Below are 22,474 nucleotides of genomic sequence, written 5' to 3' on the forward strand. Positions count from 1 at the left end.
ATGCCTGCCATTATCTGTGTTTTCTGTTTAGAGTAATTAGACATCTAGCCAATTATTTCAGTACAGAACAATCAGAACTGAAACATGTCTATTTATAGAGAACAGGAGACTTCCTACTAGAAAAACAGTGTACACCTAGTGCTATCTCTCAGATTCAGGCTGGCAGAGCAGTACGACTTCTATTTAAATGGATCAATACATTCCTCATCAACTACGCCTGAAAAAATGTTCTTGGAAAACAAAAATAAAAGAGGCATGTATTACAACAGTTACTTAGTTCTGGAACAGAGTCCTCTGTGAATAGATATAGCCTAGAAATTGCCCGTGACATTCCTCTCACAGCTTAACTTTTGTGGAAAATGAACATCTATGATCATGAGACCATGAGTCTGTCTCCCTTCTGCAAATGTAATAATTATAAAACTGTATCTCAGCGAAAAAGTGCTAGTGTTGTTAATATTCCAGTAACACCAAATGGTCCAGGCAAAGGTTCCCAAGCTGTCAGGCACTGTATTTTAACACAGAAGAAGATCCCTTTCACAGAAATGATTTCTAAAGTAAAGCAACATAACAACGTGAGCTAAAACATTCTACAATACAAGAGAAAGGAAGAACAAAAGTGACAGTAATAACACGAGTCATCTGCACAGAAAAACTTGTGTTTCAAAATGTTTTTAGAGATGGTTAATGAAGAAGCATTAATAATGCCCATATTACTCCATCTTCAATATAATCACACTGTTTTGCTGGTTTCCTGCAGACCACGCCAGAAGCAGGCTTTGACAGGACATTTGAAGTGGAAAGTTAAAATGGATACTTCATATCTGAACAATTAAACTGCTAGCAATTTGCATGAAGCTTTTTCCAGCAAACCAGTGGAGCTCAGCATGCAGGAGCAGTAGACCAGCTGAACAGTATGAAATCCCACCTCAGGGAGATAGTCTCTACTGCTTTGTCTTTGCATTTGGAAGAGTGGTAACTTAAGATGAGAATATGCAATTGTATGTTCATCCCCTCTCTGAGCATCTTTTCAAACCAAGATTTTTTAGTTCAGCCAGTTAATTAAGGCCTTGCCTACACAAGGAATGTCCACCTGCAGAATTACATCTCATTATGCAGGCAAAGTGAGCTTAATGTGGATACAGTTTATGCTGGGAGCATGATGCTTTTATTTATCTGTCTTTTTTGCCATCTCCTTCCCCCTCCTCTCCTCCAGTCTTTGCAGCTCCATCTTGCAGTCCCATCTTAAAAGGTGTTTGTGTATCTGAGACGTGTATCATCTCATGCTTACCTCAGAATAACAACCTGAGTTGCTAATCCAAGAATCAGTAGTACAGCGCACTTTGATTCCAATCTGCTGTGACCACCTGTAATTACTCTTATTCTGAATGAGTCAAAGTACATGCTATTCAATTCAGAGAGCAACAGGTTTCAAGTGAAAATTGATATAATGTACAAATTAAAATTTTCAACAAGATACCACTGTTTTCGTTGGCTTTGACTCTGACTTGTCACTTGGAATAATTAAAATGGTTCATGTGGAAAAATAATTTAAAAGATAATTATCTAGGGAGAAAAACAAACATGTTTTTTAGCGGCAGTGGAAACAGCAATGCAGAGACCAATAAAAACATTTACCTTTTTCTATAAAAATATTCTGCAGAGAGTTTTTGTATTCTGATATCATAGATCAAAATGAACAGAAACAAAATGAGAACTGTAGGATTTAGTGGGGTTTTAAGCTTACAACATATATATTTTATAGATGAACTTCAAGAATTTCTGAAGGTGATTTCTAAAATTAAGTGATCTGATTCCAGTCTTTGAAATTATCATGTTGTCCCCATAAACTATGGCATTGGGGGCTGGATTTTGCAGGAAAACTCTTAGATGCATGCAGCTCCATGGAGTTTTTAAACTCTTATGCTTATACACAGAAAAATATTCTGTGATTTAATGAAATGAGTAAATTTCATCTCAATACCATAGCTTGAAATTTCATTTTTCAGTGTTAAGGTCCCCACTCTGATATTTTGAAATGAAATAACTTTGAAAATCAAATATGCTTTTCATCTTTTATGCTCATCTTCCTGTACTTCATTCATTCTGGGAAATGAAAAGGCTGGTCAGCTTTATTGTTATTTTGATTTCTAGTCAATTTGCAATTTTGCACTTGCTCTCCCTATCACCCTAAAATTAATCCATTTACGAGCACTAGATGATCAGATGACAAGAAACAGCCAGTATTTGTTTGTCAAGAATGTATCATGTAAAACTAGCCCAATTTCTTCTGACAGAGTAACTGATTCAGTGAACAAACGAAATAGTAGCAATGAAACAGCTTGACTTTAGTAAGTCTTTAGACACTGTTTCCACATAACATACCTACAAGGTGAGTGCACAGCTGTTTGAAAAAATGAAGTCTACATTATCAAAGTGGATTTTTTTTGGAGCAGAGCCTCAAAGGATACCTTACTGTATACTCAGTTCTGCTCAAATTTTTCAGTAACAAATTGAATGATGGAATAGCAAGTGCATTTAGAAACAGCAAATGACACGAAGTTGAGAGGAAGTATAAGTACTTTGGAAGACATGAGCAGAATTCAAAATAATTTTGATAAATGGTCCAAATTCAACCAGAGGAAATTAAAAACAAGTTAAAGGTGCCATAGTTCAGAAGGAGAAATCAGAAGGACAGATACAATCGGCCAGAGAGCACTACTGAAGAAACAGACCAGATTCATAAACTGTGTATGAATTAACAACATAATACTGTTGCAACATCCCCGTCCCCAAATATAAATAACTTTTGAGTTGTTGGCAAGGATTTATTGGTGCTGAAAGAGTTGAATCCTGCCCTTTAGAATTGCAGTTTGAATTTATTCTATGTCAGTTCCCCACAGAATTCTACATAATAGGGTCTATTTCATGATAATCGTAACCCCGCAGACATTAAGAATTGTAACCAAACCTGTTTATGAGTGTTATGTAGAAGGAACAGGGGGTATCCTTCTGTTGCAATTGGTGTTGGTCACACCTCACCACTAATGCTGTTTCCCAGTTTTGGAAAACACAGTTTCAGTGGAGGGTTACAAGAAGGAGGTAGGTTTTGGAAGACCTTGTACTGGGTCTGACTGGGATGGAGTTAATCCTCTTCCTAGCAGCCCGCACAATGCTGTGTTTTCGATTTGTTACCAAACCAGTGTTCATAATGCACCAGTGTTTTAGCTATTGCTGAACAGTGCTTGCACAGTGTCAGCACCCTCTCTGTGTCTCACTCTGACCTGCAGCAAGGAGGCTGGGGGGGCAAGAGGCTGGGAGGGGACACAGCCGGGACAGCTGACCCCAACTGACCCAAGGGGTATCCCAGACCATAGGACGTCATGCTCAGCATGTAAAGCTGGGGGAAGAAGAAGGAAGGGGGGACGTTCAGAGTGATGGCGTTTGTCTTCCCAAGTCACCACTATACGTGATGGAGCCCTGCTGTCCTGGAGATGGCTGAACACCTGCCTGCCCATGGGAAGTGGGGAATGAATTCCTGGTTTTGCTTTGCTTGTGCGCACGGCTTTTGCTTTACCTATTAAACTGTCTTTATCTCAACGCGCAAGTTTTCTCACTTTTACCCTGCTGATTCTCTCCCCTATCATGCCGTGGGGGGAGTGAGCAAGCGGCTGGGTGGGACGTAGCTGCTGGCTGGGGTTAAACCGCAACACCATAGAGTAAATTTTTACCCATCCAGAATCAATCGTCCTCTTTAATCACTGGAGGCAGGATACATTTAATTTGCAGCAAAGATTATATAAAGAAAAGTTTCTAACCACAAGGATGAAGTACTAGAATACGTTACTTTAATGAGGCTACAGAACCCCTGCCAAGGTTGATCCTGAGTTTTGTACGTGATGGTTTTTTTAAAAGAAATTCTCCTCAGCTCTACGTGAAACATATTTGCAGGCACCTCTGCGCTGCATGGATGTGAAGAGAAGATTTTCAGGAAAAGGTATTGTTTAGGTACTGACACATTAAACTGTATTCAAATGTACTGTTGGCATGTTGTAATCCTGATCTGTAAAAAAACCCATATGACGAATGTAAGTTTTAGCTTCATGAATCATGAGTCCTCATAGTCTACAGGGGATAAAAAAGTCAAACTCCTCTGCTCCTGCAGGGTAATGGAGTGAGCACGGATTGGACTGAGTTTGGTGAGGAGGCACATATTTATGGAAGTAGCTGCTTGTGCATAAATCCAACTTTAAACAAGACAGAGGAATATGTTTTACAAAGCAGGCTTCATTCCTGCAATGTGATCAATTTATAGAGCCAATAGTTTGCTAGTCAAGAGTTTAGAGTGGAAGGACTACCAGATGTCTGAAAGACAGAACTACTGCCTCACTACCTAGCTCTAGACTCTGGGCTGGATTTTATGCCCCTCAGCATCTCAGAGGGCAGCAGCATCAGGCAGGCTGTGTGATGGGGTTTGGGGACATGGGAATTCTACACCTCTGAAGATCTGAGCTTCACTGATAAAGCTCCAGGGAAAAATATCCTTTGAAGCCTATTTCTGGTTACAGCAGCTTGGCTGTCCCACATGTGCAAAGCTCAGAATGCCGCTTGTTGGACTGAGTGCTTTCTTGTTGTTAATGACATGGCCTTTTATAACTTTTTGATATCACTGTTTCATTTGTAGAGCTTTCCCTAAGGGAATGTCTCATACATAGGTGTGCAGGAATTTTCCCCTTAAAGAAGTAGTTATTGGAAATACGTTAATTTTTCTTTTGGTGTGGCTCTCGATAGTCATGAGCTATCACCAATTTGAACTCACTACAACAGTGAAGAAATGATCACTCTGCTGAGTGAAGATAGTGTAGGAAAAGGCAGCGAGGTTTCTGATATTTTCTGAACTATTCTGGAAAGCAGCTGTTCTCCTGTCCATGTGCAAACCTTTGGCTGTTTCACATGGTGTGCTCCATGCTACTTGTTAAGACTGACTGTACTCTGCCATAAAGCACAGTCCAGTCCAGTAACCACCTGATTAACTAGACAAATTAGGCTGAACTCTTCTGGCACATTAATTGCAGTGTAGTATTATAAGTGTAAAAAAAACCCCACCCTATGTATGAGGCTGAGATTGTTGGACGCCATCAATTCATTCACAAAATACCTCATACAGTTGCTGTATGGCTGCCAGCAAAAGGCTGCAGGAATCCCGAGGACAGTCACTATTCACTCCCCTTGAGGATGATCAGGGTTTTATGTTGGCTCAGCTACCCCCTAACTAAGAGGATCTGAAGTGCCAAGGGAAACATTCTTTGTGGAGGAGAGGCTGGCATGAACTAAGTGGAACCAGTCTTAATTCCAAGGACAGTTCATCCATCCCTCAACAGCTTAGCACAAAACATTGCCCTGTGCTCAAGAATTAATGCACAGTCACATCTGAGTTCAGAATTTGGGGAGTGAAATAGCCATTTGAAGTCCTGTTGCAGTGCCTCACCCATAAAAACAATGCAATGCTTGACTATTCTGTATCTCTTCTGCAAATACTGTGGAGAGATGTTAGGTCTAACTACAAATGGGGAGACATAATGCTTCCACTCTTGTCTGAAAAAAAAGAAAGATTTATTTTCTTATTGTTTCCTTATATCAGGAAGGGCCAGGGTGCAAGCCTGCTTTTCTTGTCAATCCAAAGCAGAATTTTAAAAGTACAAAAATAAATGACTGTAACAAGACAAGGGCTACGTGTTTCTCCCGAAACTCTTCTCAAATTTGGCAAGATGTTTTCCTGTTTCCACCTGGTCTCAGACTCTAAAACTGCCTTGGACCTACCCACTAAGTCAACCAGTTACCATCTTCCTTACTGGAGTAATTGATAATACAAGGCAGATGACTTTCTCTAAAAGAAGAAAAAGAAATCTATTGCAGGTATACGTACAAAAATGGAGAAGAGACAGGACAATCCCTTCTCCATTTATACTGCATTCAGTCATACAATAGATTAACAATCCTTTCTTCAAACAACAGACTACTCTAGTATAAGAGGCAACCACGAAAGAATTTGCAAATCTAAAGCAAATGCTTTAAAGTGGTGTTTTGCAATTTGCAGATAACTGTCTTACAGTACACTACAAAGGTAGTGCACAAAAAAAATTGCAGTATTATTAAACTATATCCATATACTTTTCTGTGCAACTGAAGAATGAGCAGAATACTGGAAATAAAAGTAGCTAAAGTACATCCAAAAATTATATTTGTCTGACATGGGGAGAAGAGTACTGCAGTATGTAATACAGGTGCATTAGATGGTTCTTAGTTTATTGCGGAGAGACCATGTCAGGCTAAGAATAATCCTCCACTGAGTTGTATTACAGATTGTAACTCTAACAATCTATAGTTTTTATCATGGTATAATCTGACAACTCAAGCTATGAAAATATGCCATCAAAATACTTTCTGAGCTACAGTAGAGTTCAATAGCAAACAAAAGGAAAATATGTAGTCCTGACTCAATGGCAAACACATCAGGGCAGTTCAAACACTCAAGCCTGTTATTCCACTTCTGTGCTTACACATTGTGCTTTGGATGAATATTCAGATTACTCTGGTATGCTCTCCACACGTACTTTCTGCATAGCAAGCCTCAGTGAAACCAAAAGCATCTGGTAATCCAATATGGTATGCTCTACTTGTATGCAAGCTAAAAACATTTACATCCCTAGTTGCTCCCAAATGCTGGAATTTTTACTCTCTACGTATTTAATACACAAGGTAGGCTACCACAGTCAAAGCTGCTAGATATGTTTCTCACTTGCACAAGAAAGCATCGTGGGACTGAGACCTAACCTTCTCTGGGATGGAAGTACTTGGTACCTAGTTAAAGCACATAGCTGTCACAGATCTGCCAAAGCTCAGCTCATCCATCTGTGTAGGTGCTTCCTTACCTGCTGTGAAGATGGAGAAGGAAGCCATCTGACAGAAAAGCCTGATTGAGAGATATTAGAGACAGGCTACTGACAGTGCACTGGGATGAAGAACCAGGTGAAAACTGGAAAGAGACGATGTGCATGTGGGGACAAGGAGGGTCATGCACTTGAGACATGTTGGGATCAGACTGGGGTAAAGAAGCTCATGGGGAGGGCAACTCTATAGTTAAGGAAGCTATTGTCCATTTGCTCCATCTGTCATAGGCATTGCAAAAGTTGCAATGACGTCCCTGTCCTGGTAGCAGGGTTAGGGGCTGAGCATGAGAGGCAGCAGTGCGCCATGCATGGATCAAAGAAAATAAACCAAAATATTACCAGATTTTCACATGTGCATCCCCCTGCTTCATGTGATGAGGAAGAGGGCGCTCGGCTCTCCACGCCTCAGTGGAAAGGGAAGAATAGCTCCACCCTGCTCTGTGCCAAGGAAGAAGATTCTGCCTGACACAATTGCCTTTGGATAACCCTCACTGCTACGTGATCCAAGTTATTCTAACTGATAACTCTTGGGACTATATCCAGGAAAGAACTTGGTATCCCTGTTCTGTGCACCCTGAGTCAAAGTCATGTGAAAAAGCAGCATGCAGTCATGAAGTGGAAGGATGTATCATGTGCGAGTGAGTCAAATCAAAGTTGAAAAGAGTGCATGTCACAGCTTTTGGGTACCTAACTGCACACTGCTTGTGTGCATATATGCCCGCCCTGGTCTGATATTCACAAGATTCTTCAAGATCTCCCACTATTTATTATAAAGTTATTTTATTTAAGCTTCAGATAACATAAAGAAAAATAGCAGTTTAAATATGTGAGGTAAATACCTCCGTCACTCACAGAGCAGAGTGGCAAAAGAAGGGAAACAAACGCATGAGGCAATGAAGAACACACTGGGGACAGGAAAAACTCCTTGTGGCTGGATACAGAGATCTAAGATGAAAAACCAACAGAGTCAATTGACTCAAAACCACCAGGATTCAAAAATTCTATTACAAAAACTTTTACTAAAACTCCAATTATTTTGGGGGGGCGGGGAGGGGGGGAAGTTTAGGCCTGAAGCTCTGTTATTTTACTGTGAGAAACTCAGGGGAACATGGGTTACACTTTTCAGACCCCCAACTTTGTTGCTGACAAGCAGAGCCGGAGTGCTTGTGCTCGCTGGTTCTGTGATAAAAAGCTCATCTACAGATGTGCCCACCAGAGCCCAGAGGAACTGCAGCAGGTGGGGGAACACAAATAGCACCCTGCTTTGGCTGCTCCCAGGGACATTGCAGGAGAGGCGTCTGCCCACAGAACATTCTTCTCTCTTACGCACGTGCACACACACACCCGTACACACGCACACACGAAGGAGCACAGAGGCGTGATGCTGGGTGGGGGAACCTCAGTAACCCTGTCAGAGAGACACAAGCCCCTGCCCTGGTCCCCCCCAAGCTGTCCCAGGGGAGACTCAGCCCCAGTGCCCGTCACGATGAGTGAACGTGAGCCCCAAAGCACCTTGTGCACCTGGGGAGGGGGAGAAGCGCATTGTCTAAGGGTTTGGGATCCATTACGAGGTGCATGGTAAGAGCATTTCCCAATTGCTTATTATGGGCTAGTTTAGTGGAGGAAAAGGAGGTATGAAGGTGAGTTGAAGAGGAACAAGCATGGGAAATAGAGGAATAATGGGATGAAAATGGCTTTCCACCTCTAAGCAGCGGGCTGATTGCTACTCTTGGCTGGCCGTGGCCTGTACCTGGCCAGGGCAGTCTGTCCTGTCTTCTCACTAAACTCCATTGCCAACTCTTTCCTGGCAGCAAGACTCTCTTGCGTGTGCGTGTGTGTGTGTCTGGGGCTCTAAGTGCAGCCCCTGGAGTGGGACCAGGGCTCGGAGGTCTGTGTGTCCGTGATGGCAGCAGCTGGAGCGGGTGTACAAGTGCATGTGTGAGTGCTGGCAAGTGGATGAGGCCGTGGGTGCTGTTTGTGTTTGTGTGAGTGCTGAGTGTGTTGATCTGTGTGGCCGGCTGTGTGTGTGTACATACCTGGTGTATAGGTGTGCGTGTGCCGGCTGGGAGCACACGCTCAGCTTCGCAGCCAGTTGGATGCAGGGGCATGGATCTGCATCAGCCTCACCTCTGTCAGGCTACCGGATTTGGCCATCTGTAACTTGGACAAGTATGTTCAAAAAGGAGCTACAACAAACCCAAGATGTACTCAGGCATCTTCCCCACTAGGCTATTACCAAGCCTGCTGATCCTGCTACTCTTACAAGGAAGAGTCTGGGTGTTTAGAGAAGCGCATGCAACAGATGGAAAGAGATGGAGGCTGGGAAGAAGATTCAATGGGTGATTCAATGGGAAGGTAGCACCTGGGGAGGAGGAGTTCTGCCCAAGGAAACCAAGCTGCCAGCTTGAGTATACTTTGCATCCTGCCCTTCACCTCAACCTTTCTACCACTCCCACTCTGCAACAGGACATGAGGAACCTGAGCTGAGAAGCCCTCTGAATTATGGCACTAATAAGAATTCATCATTGACTTTAAAGGGCAGAAATTGTGCCAGGGCTGCGAAAAGAGCCTCTTCCCTTCTATGGATATAGAGGAGCCTCAGGATAAACAGCTAAGGAGTAGATGGGTCTTAATGTCCTGTCTCATTCTAATTACAATGAATTAGGATAACAATTACAATGTTAAAAGTATGGTGTTTGATCACCTATGCAGGAAACAATGACACATATTTTAAAGTCCGAAAGGCAGCCCTTGATCACTGCATTTACAGCACTCAAGCATCCTATGCCAACCCTAATTAATGTGTCAGATTCCTTAATACCCAAGAGGCAGGAAACAATCAGAATACTGAAAAAGAGAAGCTTGGGAATAGAGGCAATGGCTAAACTAAACAGTGTCAGGACACAGGCTCAACTGCTGGGCTGCAATCATCTGCTGTGTTTGTTTTCTTCTCCCTGGGTGGCCATGCAATGCCCCAGGAGACAGCTCAAGCCAGTGGCAGTTCCTAAAACTCAGTGAAGAGCAGGCCACCCTCAGCCAGGGGAAGAGTTTAGATACATGGACATGAGCCATACTGCATCACTTGTCCTCAGGACTAGCAAACTGACCCATTTTATTTATGAGTTGGACAAAACCACAGAAGACAGTGATGCAATAATTAAGTCATGGCTAATGTAAGGGAGATTTCCAACTATTCCCCACAGATACTGTTTTCTATGCAGCAACCTACGCTGCCTTTCAACTCTACTCACCTGGCATGCCATGGGCTACTGAAAGTCAGTGATATGGACATCATCATGACTACCATGTACAGCTTCCATGGACCATGGACTCTAAAGTAGACATTAAAAATACCTCTCCAAACATTTTAAAGAAATGTGGGGTCAGAACTCTCACTTTTGAAGGTCAACAGACACCCCCACATTGTTAGATTTGCAAAAAATGTGTACTGTAACATCTGGGATGTAAATGAGATGTGTCATGGAGCTAGGTAGAGAAGAAAAAAACCTGCTGCTTTCTCCTACCTCACACATCATCCTGTCATGAAGAGGGCAACCTAACTAGTCTACAGTTACGTTCTGTGCTAGTACTTTCTTGAATATTTCTTTCTTTCTATTCTTAGAGCTTTCTCCAAAGGTCCTCTAACCTTTTTTCTAAAGCCATAGCACTTCATTCCAAGTGAAAATGGGGTTAACGTGTGCCAAACTCTATGTATTTAAAGTCCTTCTCTTCAGCCTACTCTTTACAGAAAATTACCTCAATTATTTTTTATTGAAGACTGACTTCCAGACAGGTTCCAGTGATACTTAGCCTCACTGTGGTTGTGGAAACTGGAGTGAAGGCTTTTCTTTTTTTTTGAGAGCGTTGCTGAAGCCAGATGGAAAAAAAATATTTAAATGCCTAATTCCCATTTAGACAGACAAATACTTCTTGATTTGGTCCAAAATAGCTAGGTCTTGTTTTTATTTTGTTTATCAGCCTGTTTAACAAAGTACTTCAGTATGCTGATAGGTTTTCTGTTTTCTCTCTTGTAAAAAAAAAATAATGAATTGTAGCAAACAGTGGTTTTCTTCCAAATAAAGAAAAAATGGTTTTGTCTTCTTTTACACTAAAAGTTCTTTTTTCAAATAACTGATCAATTGAGCTGTATTCTGTCAGATCTAAAATAACTGTGGTTCTGTCAGATTCATCTTGCATTTACACAATGCAGAAGAAAAGTATATTCTATGTACATACACACTTATAGTAGTTGCTATAAATTAAAAATGAAACTCCTTTTTACAGCTAAATATTTATTTTGGAAAGCATTACCACAAATGTCAGAAACAAAGTCATTACAACAATGAGCTTCTTATAGAAACAATTTCTGCCTTGAATAATTTGTTTCAAACTTTCCAAAATGCATATCACTCAGCTCTTCTGTCCTTCCCTCTATCAAAGTCTGAATATATTTTACTTATGCGAGGCACCATTGAGGAAATATGTTAAGACTATATTTTTGTAATCTTGCTACCAGTTACAAGTTAATCAAATCCTATTCCTTTGTTACTTTTTAATCCAAATCCCTTCCATATTTTGCCTTTCTGTTGTAAAAAATGGACATTGTTTTGTAAGTAAACGCATCTGCCAAAAATGATACAAATTAATTATATGTGGGTTTTTCTCTTTCTAATCAATGAGTAGGTGTCACTTTTAGTAATACTTTTCTGTATGTTTTTTTTTTTTTTTTTTTTTCAGAAATCTGAAAGCTCTTGTAGCCAACTTGAAACTGAGGGATAGTAAGTTTTGATTTCTGAGTATGTCAGAGAAGCTTCCTTTCTCTTCAACATCTGTGCAAACTAGAATTACCTCCAAACCTGACAACTTCAGGGGCCGCATAAAAGAATATTCAATATTACACTGAAAAATCAACTTTGAGGGAGTATAATGAATATCAGAAGGGTAGAATAATCATTCCCCTCATGAAGGAAAGGTTCCCATCTGATGTAAAATAAGTCAGTGTAAAAACAATATGGTGCATGACATTTTCAGAAACATGTTCTAACCCATGGGTGGCTACTGCACTTTTGATGTCTGGGGCATTTTTGGGATGCAGCATTCAAAAGAGCTGTCAGCTGAAAGCAGATGCAGCTGGAGAAAGTTGGAATCTGAACCTAGGAATGGAGTGGGCTGGCTGCAAATTACAATGAAGGCACACACAGTGTATAAGCTTTTTGCTATCTGAACCAACAAAAGTCATGGTAGCTAAAGTAAAAAAAAAATAAAAATGGTTTGGTTTTGGTGGTATATAATGCCTCTACCTAAAATGGGAGCACAATGAGGAAAGACACCACACTTCTCACAGCTGACCAGGGCTCAGAGGCAGTGAGTCTGTCAAAAAGGGGCACAGCTTCCACCAGCCAAAACACTGGGCAACACTCATGCAACAATCCCTTAGAGAGAGTGCTCTGGCAGGACTGCTACAGGCTTCTGGCTAGACTTACTGTCATTCTCCTAGCACCTATATTAGTAGACAATCATCTGACATTTAGGAACAGACATATATATTTATAAACCAGAGTCTCTGCTTGAACCCTACCAGAGCCAGGATTCATTTTTTAAAAAGGGAAGCATTTTAAAAATACTTGAATAAACAACTATCTGCTGCTACGTTCTTATCCCATAGGCTACAGTTACAAAACATTGCCTCAAACTCTTTTACAGGATTTGCATGTTACTAGCATATTATAAAGCTTGTATACTTACACCTTAATCCCTTGTATTTATTTAATTTCAGTGGACTTGCACATTGTTGCTTTCCTTTGGCCAATGTGTGTATCTGCCTGGACACTGGTGTTTTTCAGAGTCTATTAACATGACATAATTTATTCCAGCAAAATTTTAATTTTAGCTCACTGTGTAATCAGTGTGCAATATTTTAATTATTGTAAGATCTACGTCAGCCTAATAAATACCACTCTCCACTGGCCTGTATGTTCTGTTTATATGACTAAAAAGAACATTCAAAGAAAGGTATGTTTGGTAACTTTATGACTAAATGCTATATTTTGGTTTTAACTTGGCAATGTTCAATGTCCTTATCTTCTGTTATGAACAAATAAAGAATTTCCCTTTCTCAAGGAAAAGAGTGCGTTTGAAACAGAGGTTTTAGTACAATTCTGTAGAGGGTTTATTTTAGTGATACAAAAAATAGCTTGTGTGCTCTTCTGCTAGAAAACATGAATAAGTTCTGCTAATAATTAGGAAGGAGAATACATATTGTTCAGAAAAATATACTATGCATTTAGATTTTCTAGCAAGAAACCACAGCATCACATTAGAGAGCAGCATTTATTTGGGTATGTCAGAAACTGATTTGTTTTGTACTGGAACTAATGATGTCTGTGGCATGAGATTGGGCATCCACTTTCAACTAGTTGGCAAATAGCCAAGCTTAATTGCTAAAAGCAAAATTAAAAAGTGATCAAGACCATGTATGTTTCTGGCATACATTTTTTTTCCTAAAACTATATTAACTTTCATTTCAAGGAAGCAGAACAAACTTAACAAACATTAAGTATGCTTGTAACTCAGTATGCTCCGAGGATCACATTTCTACCTATTTAGTTTGTTTAGGAAGCTCCTCGCTTAACAACATGCAAAAAGAATGCTTCTGAAATTTTACTTGTCAAAACTTTGCCGTAAGTTTTGACAAGTAAGTTTTACTTGTTTGCCAAGGACTCACATGGCACGCATTTGCATTAGGAAACCAACCAGTTTTGTATACCATGAGCTATAAATTTGTACCAACAGTTAACCAAAATGATTTTTGGAAGAGAAGTTACATCTGCTAGATTTGAAGATATACATGTATTTTTATGGTAACCCACAAAATACTTCTGTGACTAGCCTCACCATTATTATTTTGCACCATATTTTAAATGACTTACTTATGATAGAATGATTTTGTGCTTTTGCTGGCATGCTAGGATCTCCAGTCCTGCTTATTTAACCTTACCTCCACAGGGTTGTTTACACTTTCAGAACCTGATTTCAATTTACTTTAATTTTCTCAGAGACTTTTGTATTTATAAAAGCTGAGCATCTAGTGACCTCTCTATTCCTGACATTTCCTTTACTCTCCACTATGAAAAAGAACAAAAACCCCAGTGTCCCATTTCTGTTCCAAAAAAACTAAACTGCTTCCTTCAGTGGGTTGGTCCTTGTAATTGAAAATGGCAACCAGATGTTTACAGAACACACCAGCAATTTTCCTTGAGGCCTTTAGTCTTTATAATTGTTTGCTAAAGTTAGTTGGATTTCATGGAAACTTGTCTGAGGCTGTAACAAACAGCAAGTAGGGTCTCCTCCTAACTGCACTCTGAACAATTAAAAATAAAAAAAATGAAATAAAAGTAAAGTTAGAACTAATGCTATCTACTCCTGTTAATGTATTTCAAACTCCACAGAAAACCACTCAGTAGGGGAGGAGACTTGGTTCTCTTACTACTGATTTTTACATGCCATCCCATGAAAACCAGCCCTATTTCAGAGTATGTTATTTGCTTCCTACCTTCTCAAACTTCAGTGGGCTATACTCTAAGCACCACTGATTTTGTCCTCCTTTCCCTTTTCCCCACTCCTGTCGGCAATATACTCATAGATTTGGGTTTTTTTGAGAATATTTTGCATTTTAAGAAGATGCTGTAAACTACACATTGCTTGTTCCTCAGAGCCCTGAGTCACCACAGCTGATTCATACCTGAATCTCTCTATCTCACTGTTTTCCCTCTTCAGTTTCTTGTCTGCCTCATTCTCTCAAGGCTAGTCATAGACTTCAAGAGGTCTGTGAGTCCATCTTGTTACCCCACAAGGGGACACACTACACCCAATAAAATCTCTTTACCTAATATTTCAAGACCTCTAAGATTGAATGCTCCACAGCTCCAGGGGATCCATTTGATAAATTCACTAGCCTTACCCCCAAAACAGCTTTCCTAATATCTAACATAACTTTTTCATTGTTGTAGTACTTCATATCCTATTTACTATAGGCATGAAGAATTGTTCTTTTTTCCTTGGCAGCAGACTTTTTGAATATTTTACGCTAACAAGTACCTCTGTTCCCCCAGTCATACCAGTCTTCACAGTCATTGAAGAAAGAGCATCACTCTGTCCTCCTGTCTCTACCACCTCCTCTTTCTCACTACTTCTGCTGATATAGTACATCTTGGAAAATGAAAAGCAAATGTCTGACAGTCACCAGACACGGCCCTGGGGGCCTCCGAATCCCACGGCGGTGGTTTATTCTCTAGACTAATTAGCAGCCCTGAGGAAACTATTACTGGCTGCACTTATGAAGTAGCACTTCTGCAAGTTCCTACCTTGCTGCTGGCCAGATGTCAGCAATTAAGCTGATTCTTTTGCTGATTTACCCTCTGGTCAAAAGTATGAATAGTGAGGAGTACCAGAGGTGATACAATACGCTAAAGGAATAACATAAAGATATACAGCAAGGAGCATGCATTTCATCCTAGTTCTGACAGTGACTCATATGGTTTTTATCCTAGTTTCTCCATCTCTAACTCTGGTGTGGCAACATTTCTGTGCCTCCTAGTCCTACTGTGAATAGAAGTGAACAGACACAGGCATTTTTTTCCCATGGAAAATGTAGATTTTCTTTAAAGAGCAGATTTTCCAAAGGATACCCCAAAAAAACCAAAAATGAAAAATTGACAAAGATTGACTTGGAAAATTGCTTTTGGGGAGAATCAAAGCAGAATTTTCTTTCATCTGTCCCCAACTGCTTCTTCAGTCATGCACCATCCAGAGAGAGACAGAAACCTGCAGCTAGCATCGCTCCACATCTGCTGAACACCTGTGATTGCTCCTGCAGGCTCATGCTTCCTGACATTCCCCAAGCAGCAGCTTTTACAGGGAGCAACCACTGGGTACAAAGAAGCAACAGCGCTCCACAGAGAGCCAAGGAGGGAGGCAGCTGAGGCCATATCTGCCATAACAATACAACAATTCTCAAATCAGCATTTTACAGCAAAATGAGTTATGTCTGAATATATTCAGGTTCTTTAACAATGAGGGGTTATTCACTCCTTGCGGTAATACGTAAGTAATGCCATGAGATGCCACCTTAAATGCCAGACAGATCTCTTGCCACCAGTACATAAAGAGAAAGGCCAAGATTCGCTCAGATTTGCTCCCATGGGTCTGTTGCCTCACTCATCCCTTCCTGTTCTTGGAGCAGCTCCACCCAAGCACCGCTCCCACATCTGCAAAAAGCCAGATCATCCTCATAGTTAGTTGCTGGAACCAGGGCTTAATTTACAGAGCCAAGTACTTAAACACAGTGTGCTCTTAAAATGGCAGAAAACAGAACAGAATTCAGTGCATATTGATAAGGTCAGCAAAGAGGAAATAACTTCAGATCTAATATTCTTTGCAATATATGTAGATTTAAGGATATATATAGTATATGATCTCCACTTAACAATCTCAGGTGAGAAATAGGACATGAAGCTGGTATTGATTCCAGTGGAAATAAATATCAAGACTTATTGACCCAAGAGATAAATATCAACCAAAGCTAAGTTGGGTTCAATACTTGTCTTATGGAACAATAAATCACAAAAAAACCCCCAAGTCAATATATGTACTGTAACGAACTTTCTAATGGCATGGCTAAAATTTCATCTTCAGTGGATGTCACTCAAACTGCAAACAGAAGCCATAGTAAAGTTTAAATACTTAACTGTAGTATTCTAAAAATAGGAAATGATCCTGTAAAATCAATACTATGAAAATGGTTTATGATTCTTTTTTTAAAGTCACCCATTGTGATTGCACAAACTTCCACCGAATTATTAAAATTAATGTTCTAAGGCAGCAGGGAGCATATAATGTTACACTGCACTCAGTTTGCCAGCGGCCTGAATAGATGTGCTTTTTTCCATGGCCAAACTGACTGGCTATCATTAAGGTTATGCAGAATCTTTTCCACTCCAAAAGCTAGCAGTAACAGCAGAATTTTGCATGTTATTGCAGAATGAATTAAAACTGGCTGGTTAGGTTTGTAGCATTCAACTGCACATGTTTTTCAGAGCCTGCAGTTTTCTGAGATTTGTGTAACTATTAGTAAAGGTAAAGAATTGAGAAATTTAGGAATTGCCTATAAAAGGCAGGTCACCATTGACTAATGAGGCAGGCATATTGAGCAAAGGACAGAAAAACTGATGGCTCCAGAAAGAAAGATATAAGCAGATTATCTTAGAAGATGTCATCTGGGGAAAGTATGGCATTCAGGAAAGGTTCAGGCAGCAGACAGTAACTAGGGAACGTTATTTTTGGAGGGCAGAAAAGCATTTTAATGCAACACGTTTTTGAGATAAAACTTTCCTCTTAAAGTTGTGAAAATGTTGGCAGGGCATTACAGAGCCATAGGGACCCACAGATCCTGTTAATCTTTGCCATGGCCCCAGAGATGAGAGCTTCTCGGACTGGAAGGACAGGGAAGAAGGCAGAAGACTCTGGAAAATATTTGGCAAGTTCTTCTCCAGCGTTTGCCACTCTGGGAGGACCTAAGGGTGGTCTGAAGCCAGGCAGCTCATCCCACTCATCCCTGATAGAGCAGCACAGCTCTGTACTGGGCTGAGGGAAGGAAGGTCTGCGGCTTGTGCAGCTCAGCACAGAAAACCTCCCAGGAGAATGCCTGGATGTGTGGGGCTTTCTCACTCCTCCTTCTGACCCTTTTATTATTTTCCGTGAAGCTGTGTGACACTGGTTTCAAACCTGCTCCCAGGCTGCAGCAAAGGCAGAACGTGTCCCAGAGGCTATGTCTCTATGACCAGATTCTCACTTTTAAAAAAAGGAGGAGGAAGGAAGGAACAACACACCAAGCACACCTTCTTCTGCCTAGCTGGCAAACAAAACAAGTGTACCATTTATAGATGTGCTGGCCAATACAACCTGATACCTTTCTCATCAGGTGTTATCCTACTCCATTTGCACTGCTTGCTTCATGATGGACTTACCACAGATACTGGAGATACTGACCATGCTAAAACAGATCTATCCCAGCAGCAGCTGCATGCCCAAGGTGGCAATCCCAGCTCTCTGCAAAACTTGACTACCCTGTCATCTGCTACTAACACAGTACTGCCTCTCTATCTCCATCCCAGAAGCAGACTAAGAGATGTGTTAAACCTTACAGAAAAACTGGATCATTTAGGGCTGCCGCAAAAGGAAGACTCAAAGCGCTTAGAGCAGGCATAGATATCATCAGTCCATGGGCTTTTCCCTCCATGTGGGTTTAATTGCTAAGGAATGGTGAAAGCACAGCTACTTCTTGTTCAACCAAAGCTGCTTGAGAGTTTACTGACAGAGCTATTTTTCAGTGAAAAATTAGGGTTTTGAATAATTTATATTTTACTGCAGAAAGCATCTGTACAGATTTTTCACAGGAAACCCATAAACCGCAGTCTCTTTGCCTGAAAAAAAAAAGGTATCTTTTTCCTTTTTAGCCAACCATTTCCCAGTTACCAAAACTCAAAATGTTTTGGTTGGTCTGTAAGAAGTGAAAAATTTCCACGGAAGAAAACTATTCTCTTGATGTTTCTCTCCGACAGCAATGAACTCGACACAGTGCTGCAGCCCAGGTGTGGAGGATCTCCCTGGAAGATCAGTGTGCAGAGCTGTCACATTTCAGTTTCAAACAGGAGCAGAACTGGTCCCAAAATGAATAGCGGGCCAGCACAAAAAAGTTAGGAATGTTTTGTGGTGAATTTTTTTCCATATATGACTTCAGCTAGACTCTTGGCTCTCAGCCATTCTAAACAAAAAATCCTTTCAAAATTAGAGTGAACTTTGAAAGATACACGAGTAAGACAGACTGCTCAAAAATAAAAGCACTGGATAGAGCTGCTAAATAATACCAAGTAAGAAGGAATTACTCTTTTTATAGATTTTCCATAACATTCATGAGCTATGGTTCTCAGTCCATTATCTGTATCTTTTTAATAGAGGCTTCAAGGAACGTATTTTTTAATAATTTATAACACTCCTATTAGGAAAATATTATGATAAAGCATAGCTCAAAATATCCTTCTCCAAAATAAGGAGTACTATCCCATCCAGAACAGTAAACCCCATCATCTACTGGCAAAGAAAAATAACTTTGAGCATAACTTGTTTAGTTCTAAGAAAAGATTATTGATTTGGCATGCAGACATGCTCTTTTACTTACTTCTTGTTTTTAAAACAAAACTTGAAAGCTAGGCACTTACATAACACAGGGACTAGTTGAAGGCAGACTTATGTTGCCATGAAATGGGATTAGTAGAGTCTTACACTTTACCTTAAATTGGCAAGCATTTGACTTTTTAACATACTCCAACATCTGCTGGAAGCTGTAGCATGTTCCTGGAAAATACCTAAAACTTTTTTTTTTTTTTTTTTTCATTACTGGAGAAATACTGCAGGAAGTACTGGTGCTAGCCTGTAAAATGTAAATATCCACAGTTAAGCTATTTCTGCAGAGGCAGTGTTTGGAGGGTAAAAACTTGCACTGGAGAACCTGAACCTGAGTTGATCACTGTAGCAAAATCTAGTACAGTGATTTGTTTTAAGTCATAACTGAATTTCACCTCCCCACTTCCTTGGCCATTTGAAACAAAAGTATTTCACAGAGATGGTGCACATCGTCCCCAGAAATGCTATCTTTTCTCTGTGGCACATCTGACATGAGAAAAACCTGTGGACACACTGTATCTTGTCACTTTCTGATGGAAAGTACTCAAGGCAAGGAGTGGCTGAAAGGTGCATCTGAAACCAGATTAAATAAAAGACCGAGGTGAAGACAATTTACTATTTCTCAGTACAGCCTTCCAAGAAAACTGCATGTATCTTACTTTCAAAAAAAATTTCTTAAAGAAACTTGAAATTAGTGGTTGAGTTTTGAGCAGCCTCATCCATGTGAAATACTTATGTTTTTCATCTATGAAACTACTCTGATTGGTTAAAGCACAAAGCAAAACTGAGCTCTCTGGTAACCCCAGGAATGTATTGCAAGCCTGAATGATGCAAGCAGCCCTCCCCTTAGCACGAGAAATAACCAACCACACTGTTTTTCTCCTGACAGAATGGTGGCCTGTGCATTTTTTTCAAAGCCTTCCAGTTCCAAAACTGACTTCCAACAAAAGACCAAACTGAGATCACAGTTTCAGTTCATACCTCTGAGGTATCCAAGAGCACTTAAACATGGTCAGCATATATATAACTGGTCCCCAAAGCTCCTCTATCAGGCACAGTATAACTCCACACCACAAAGCTACAGTCCCTTGTGCAAGAGACCAAGCTTCTTCAGTAGCCTGCTTTAACTGTGGATCAAATTTCAACAGGAACTAAGAAACAGCAGTAATTTACCCCAGCATCTGCAGCAAGTGCGAAATATACTTCCTCTGTATCGTGTTCTTTAACAAGCTTAGGGTGAACATTACAGAACAATCAAAACATTACCAGAGGAAAAAGCGTACCTTCATGCATACAGCTTTTTCCTAAGAGAGAAAATGAGAAAGACCCAAATGTAGCAGGTATTTGTTTTGCTATGAAATGCTCTACTGAAAATCATTCCACAATTATATTGGTATGAGAAGTCATCAGGAACCAAACTGATCTGATTTGGTTGTCAAGACTATGATGAATCACTCTGCTGCATTTTTTAACAGAAGGAAGCATCTAATGGAAGAATCATCTAATTGTGGAAAATTAGCTGCATAACTGGGAAGGGCTAGAATTTGGCTTGTATCCTTACTCGCATCTAGAGTTTATAAGCTTTACCTCTGTGGAAGAATGATAGATCAATAGCTAACATTTAGTAATTAATGAATTAACTAAATTCAATTATTCTTACTGCGATAAGGGCCCTCAAGCCTGGGATCTTCCATCAGCCTCCTGTTTTCAAGGACCGTGACTGTATATCCATGTTTTGCCAGGATGCGCTGACAGAGTTGACGGTCGGTTTCACTGTGGGCAGGAGGTGCGTACAGAACTGCTCTTCTCGTACGGCTTCCAAAGTACTGGAGAATGGAGTCATTGATCTACAGGAAACACAATGAAAATACAATGGTTGTAAGATAGGACATTCCTCAGCAGTATAATATATAGCTGTTATTTTTCACAAAAAGAAACTAGCAACTTACTGTGACAATTTGGGAAATATTTCTCGTATAATTAAGAAGTCTCTTTATATCAGGGACTTCTGACCACAAATTCCATTTTGTCTGCCTCCCTGTTTTTTCTACCTTCATTTTGGACTGATATTGCAAGGGTTCAAAAGCTCAGGGCAGAAATGGAGGATCTTTAAACCATGGTCTTCCCTTCATGGAAACAGCTTTGGCTGAAATTTGGGCTGCTCTGGTGAGCCGGTAACAGTATTTGCCAGCTGACTTTGACTGTGGCCTCAGGCTGATCTGTCGGTCACCTAGCAGAGAAGACTTGGTGGGTCCCATGTAAACTGTTCCAATGAACATGGGTCCTACACAGATGGTAAGTGCAGGGGTCTGAGTTCTGTTATGCAGCGTGACTAAGAAAAGTAAGAAGAGTTCTGAGGTAAATGCATGCAGAGGAATCCTAAACAGCACTGCAGATGCTGTGCTTCCAGAAAATTAAATGTAACATTGTCAGTACCTTATTGCCTTATTAGTCCAACACGATACAGCCCAGAGGACGACTGGCAGAGACACTTGTATATAGGAGCAAGTGGAAAGGTGTATGATGTCTCCAATGAATCCCAGGGAACTCTTAGGTTGTCTACCATGCACTGTCTTCCCACATAGTGCCTAGGGACAATAGCATCTAGAGAAAACCCTTCCTCCGTATAATAGCCTGGGATATGAGCTCATTGCAAGGAAAAATGGAAAAGAGCCACCCCAAACACAGAGAGAGAGTGTGAGCTTGACATTAAGATCTGAAAAGAGCAAATTACTGGGCCAATGTCATTGGGTCTTTGGGAGAGGGGGATATCTTATGTCTTACATAAGTGTGGTGGGTTGACCCTGGCTGGATGCCAGGTGCCCATCGAGCTGCTCTATCAATCACTTCCTCAGTTGGACAGGGGAGAAAAAATACAACAAAAGACTTGTGCGTCGAGATAAGGACAGGGAGAGATCACTCACCAATTACTGTCACCGGCAAAACAGCCTTGACTTGGAGAAATTAATTTAATTAATTACCAATCAAATCAGAGTAGGATAATGAGAAATAAAAAGTAAATATTAAAACACCTCCCTCCCCAACCTTCCTGGGCTCAACTCCACTCCCTATTTTCTCTACCTCCTCCCAGACAGCAGCACAGGGGGACAGGGAATGGGGTTGGGGTCAGTTCATCACACGCTGTCTCTGCTGCTCCTTCCTCCTCAGGGCGAGGACTCCTCACTTGTCCCCTGCTCCAGCGTCGGGTCCCTCTCATGGGAGATATGAACTTCTCCAACATGAATCCTTCCTATGGGCTACAGTTGTTCATGAACTGCTCCAGC

The 22,474-nt window shown here is 40.7% G+C and overlaps 1 protein-coding gene across 6 annotated transcripts in view; it reads right to left on the bottom strand.

Moving 5' to 3' along the window:
• The window catches only part of CPED1 (cadherin like and PC-esterase domain containing 1), a 163,352-nt gene that overhangs the window by 129,151 nt on the left and 11,727 nt on the right, over positions 1–22,474 (bottom strand). For all 6 annotated transcript variants that reach the window (XM_069802042.1, XM_069802043.1, XM_069802040.1 and 3 more), the window contains one exon: positions 20,851–21,037. In XM_069802042.1, the coding sequence (XP_069658143.1) occupies positions 20,851–21,037 (187 nt within the window). The remainder of the gene's footprint in view (positions 1–20,850; positions 21,038–22,474) is intronic.

Source organism: Haliaeetus albicilla, chromosome 14 (genome assembly GCF_947461875.1).
Source record: "Haliaeetus albicilla chromosome 14, bHalAlb1.1, whole genome shotgun sequence".
Classification (NCBI taxonomy): domain Eukaryota; kingdom Metazoa; phylum Chordata; class Aves; order Accipitriformes; family Accipitridae; genus Haliaeetus; species Haliaeetus albicilla.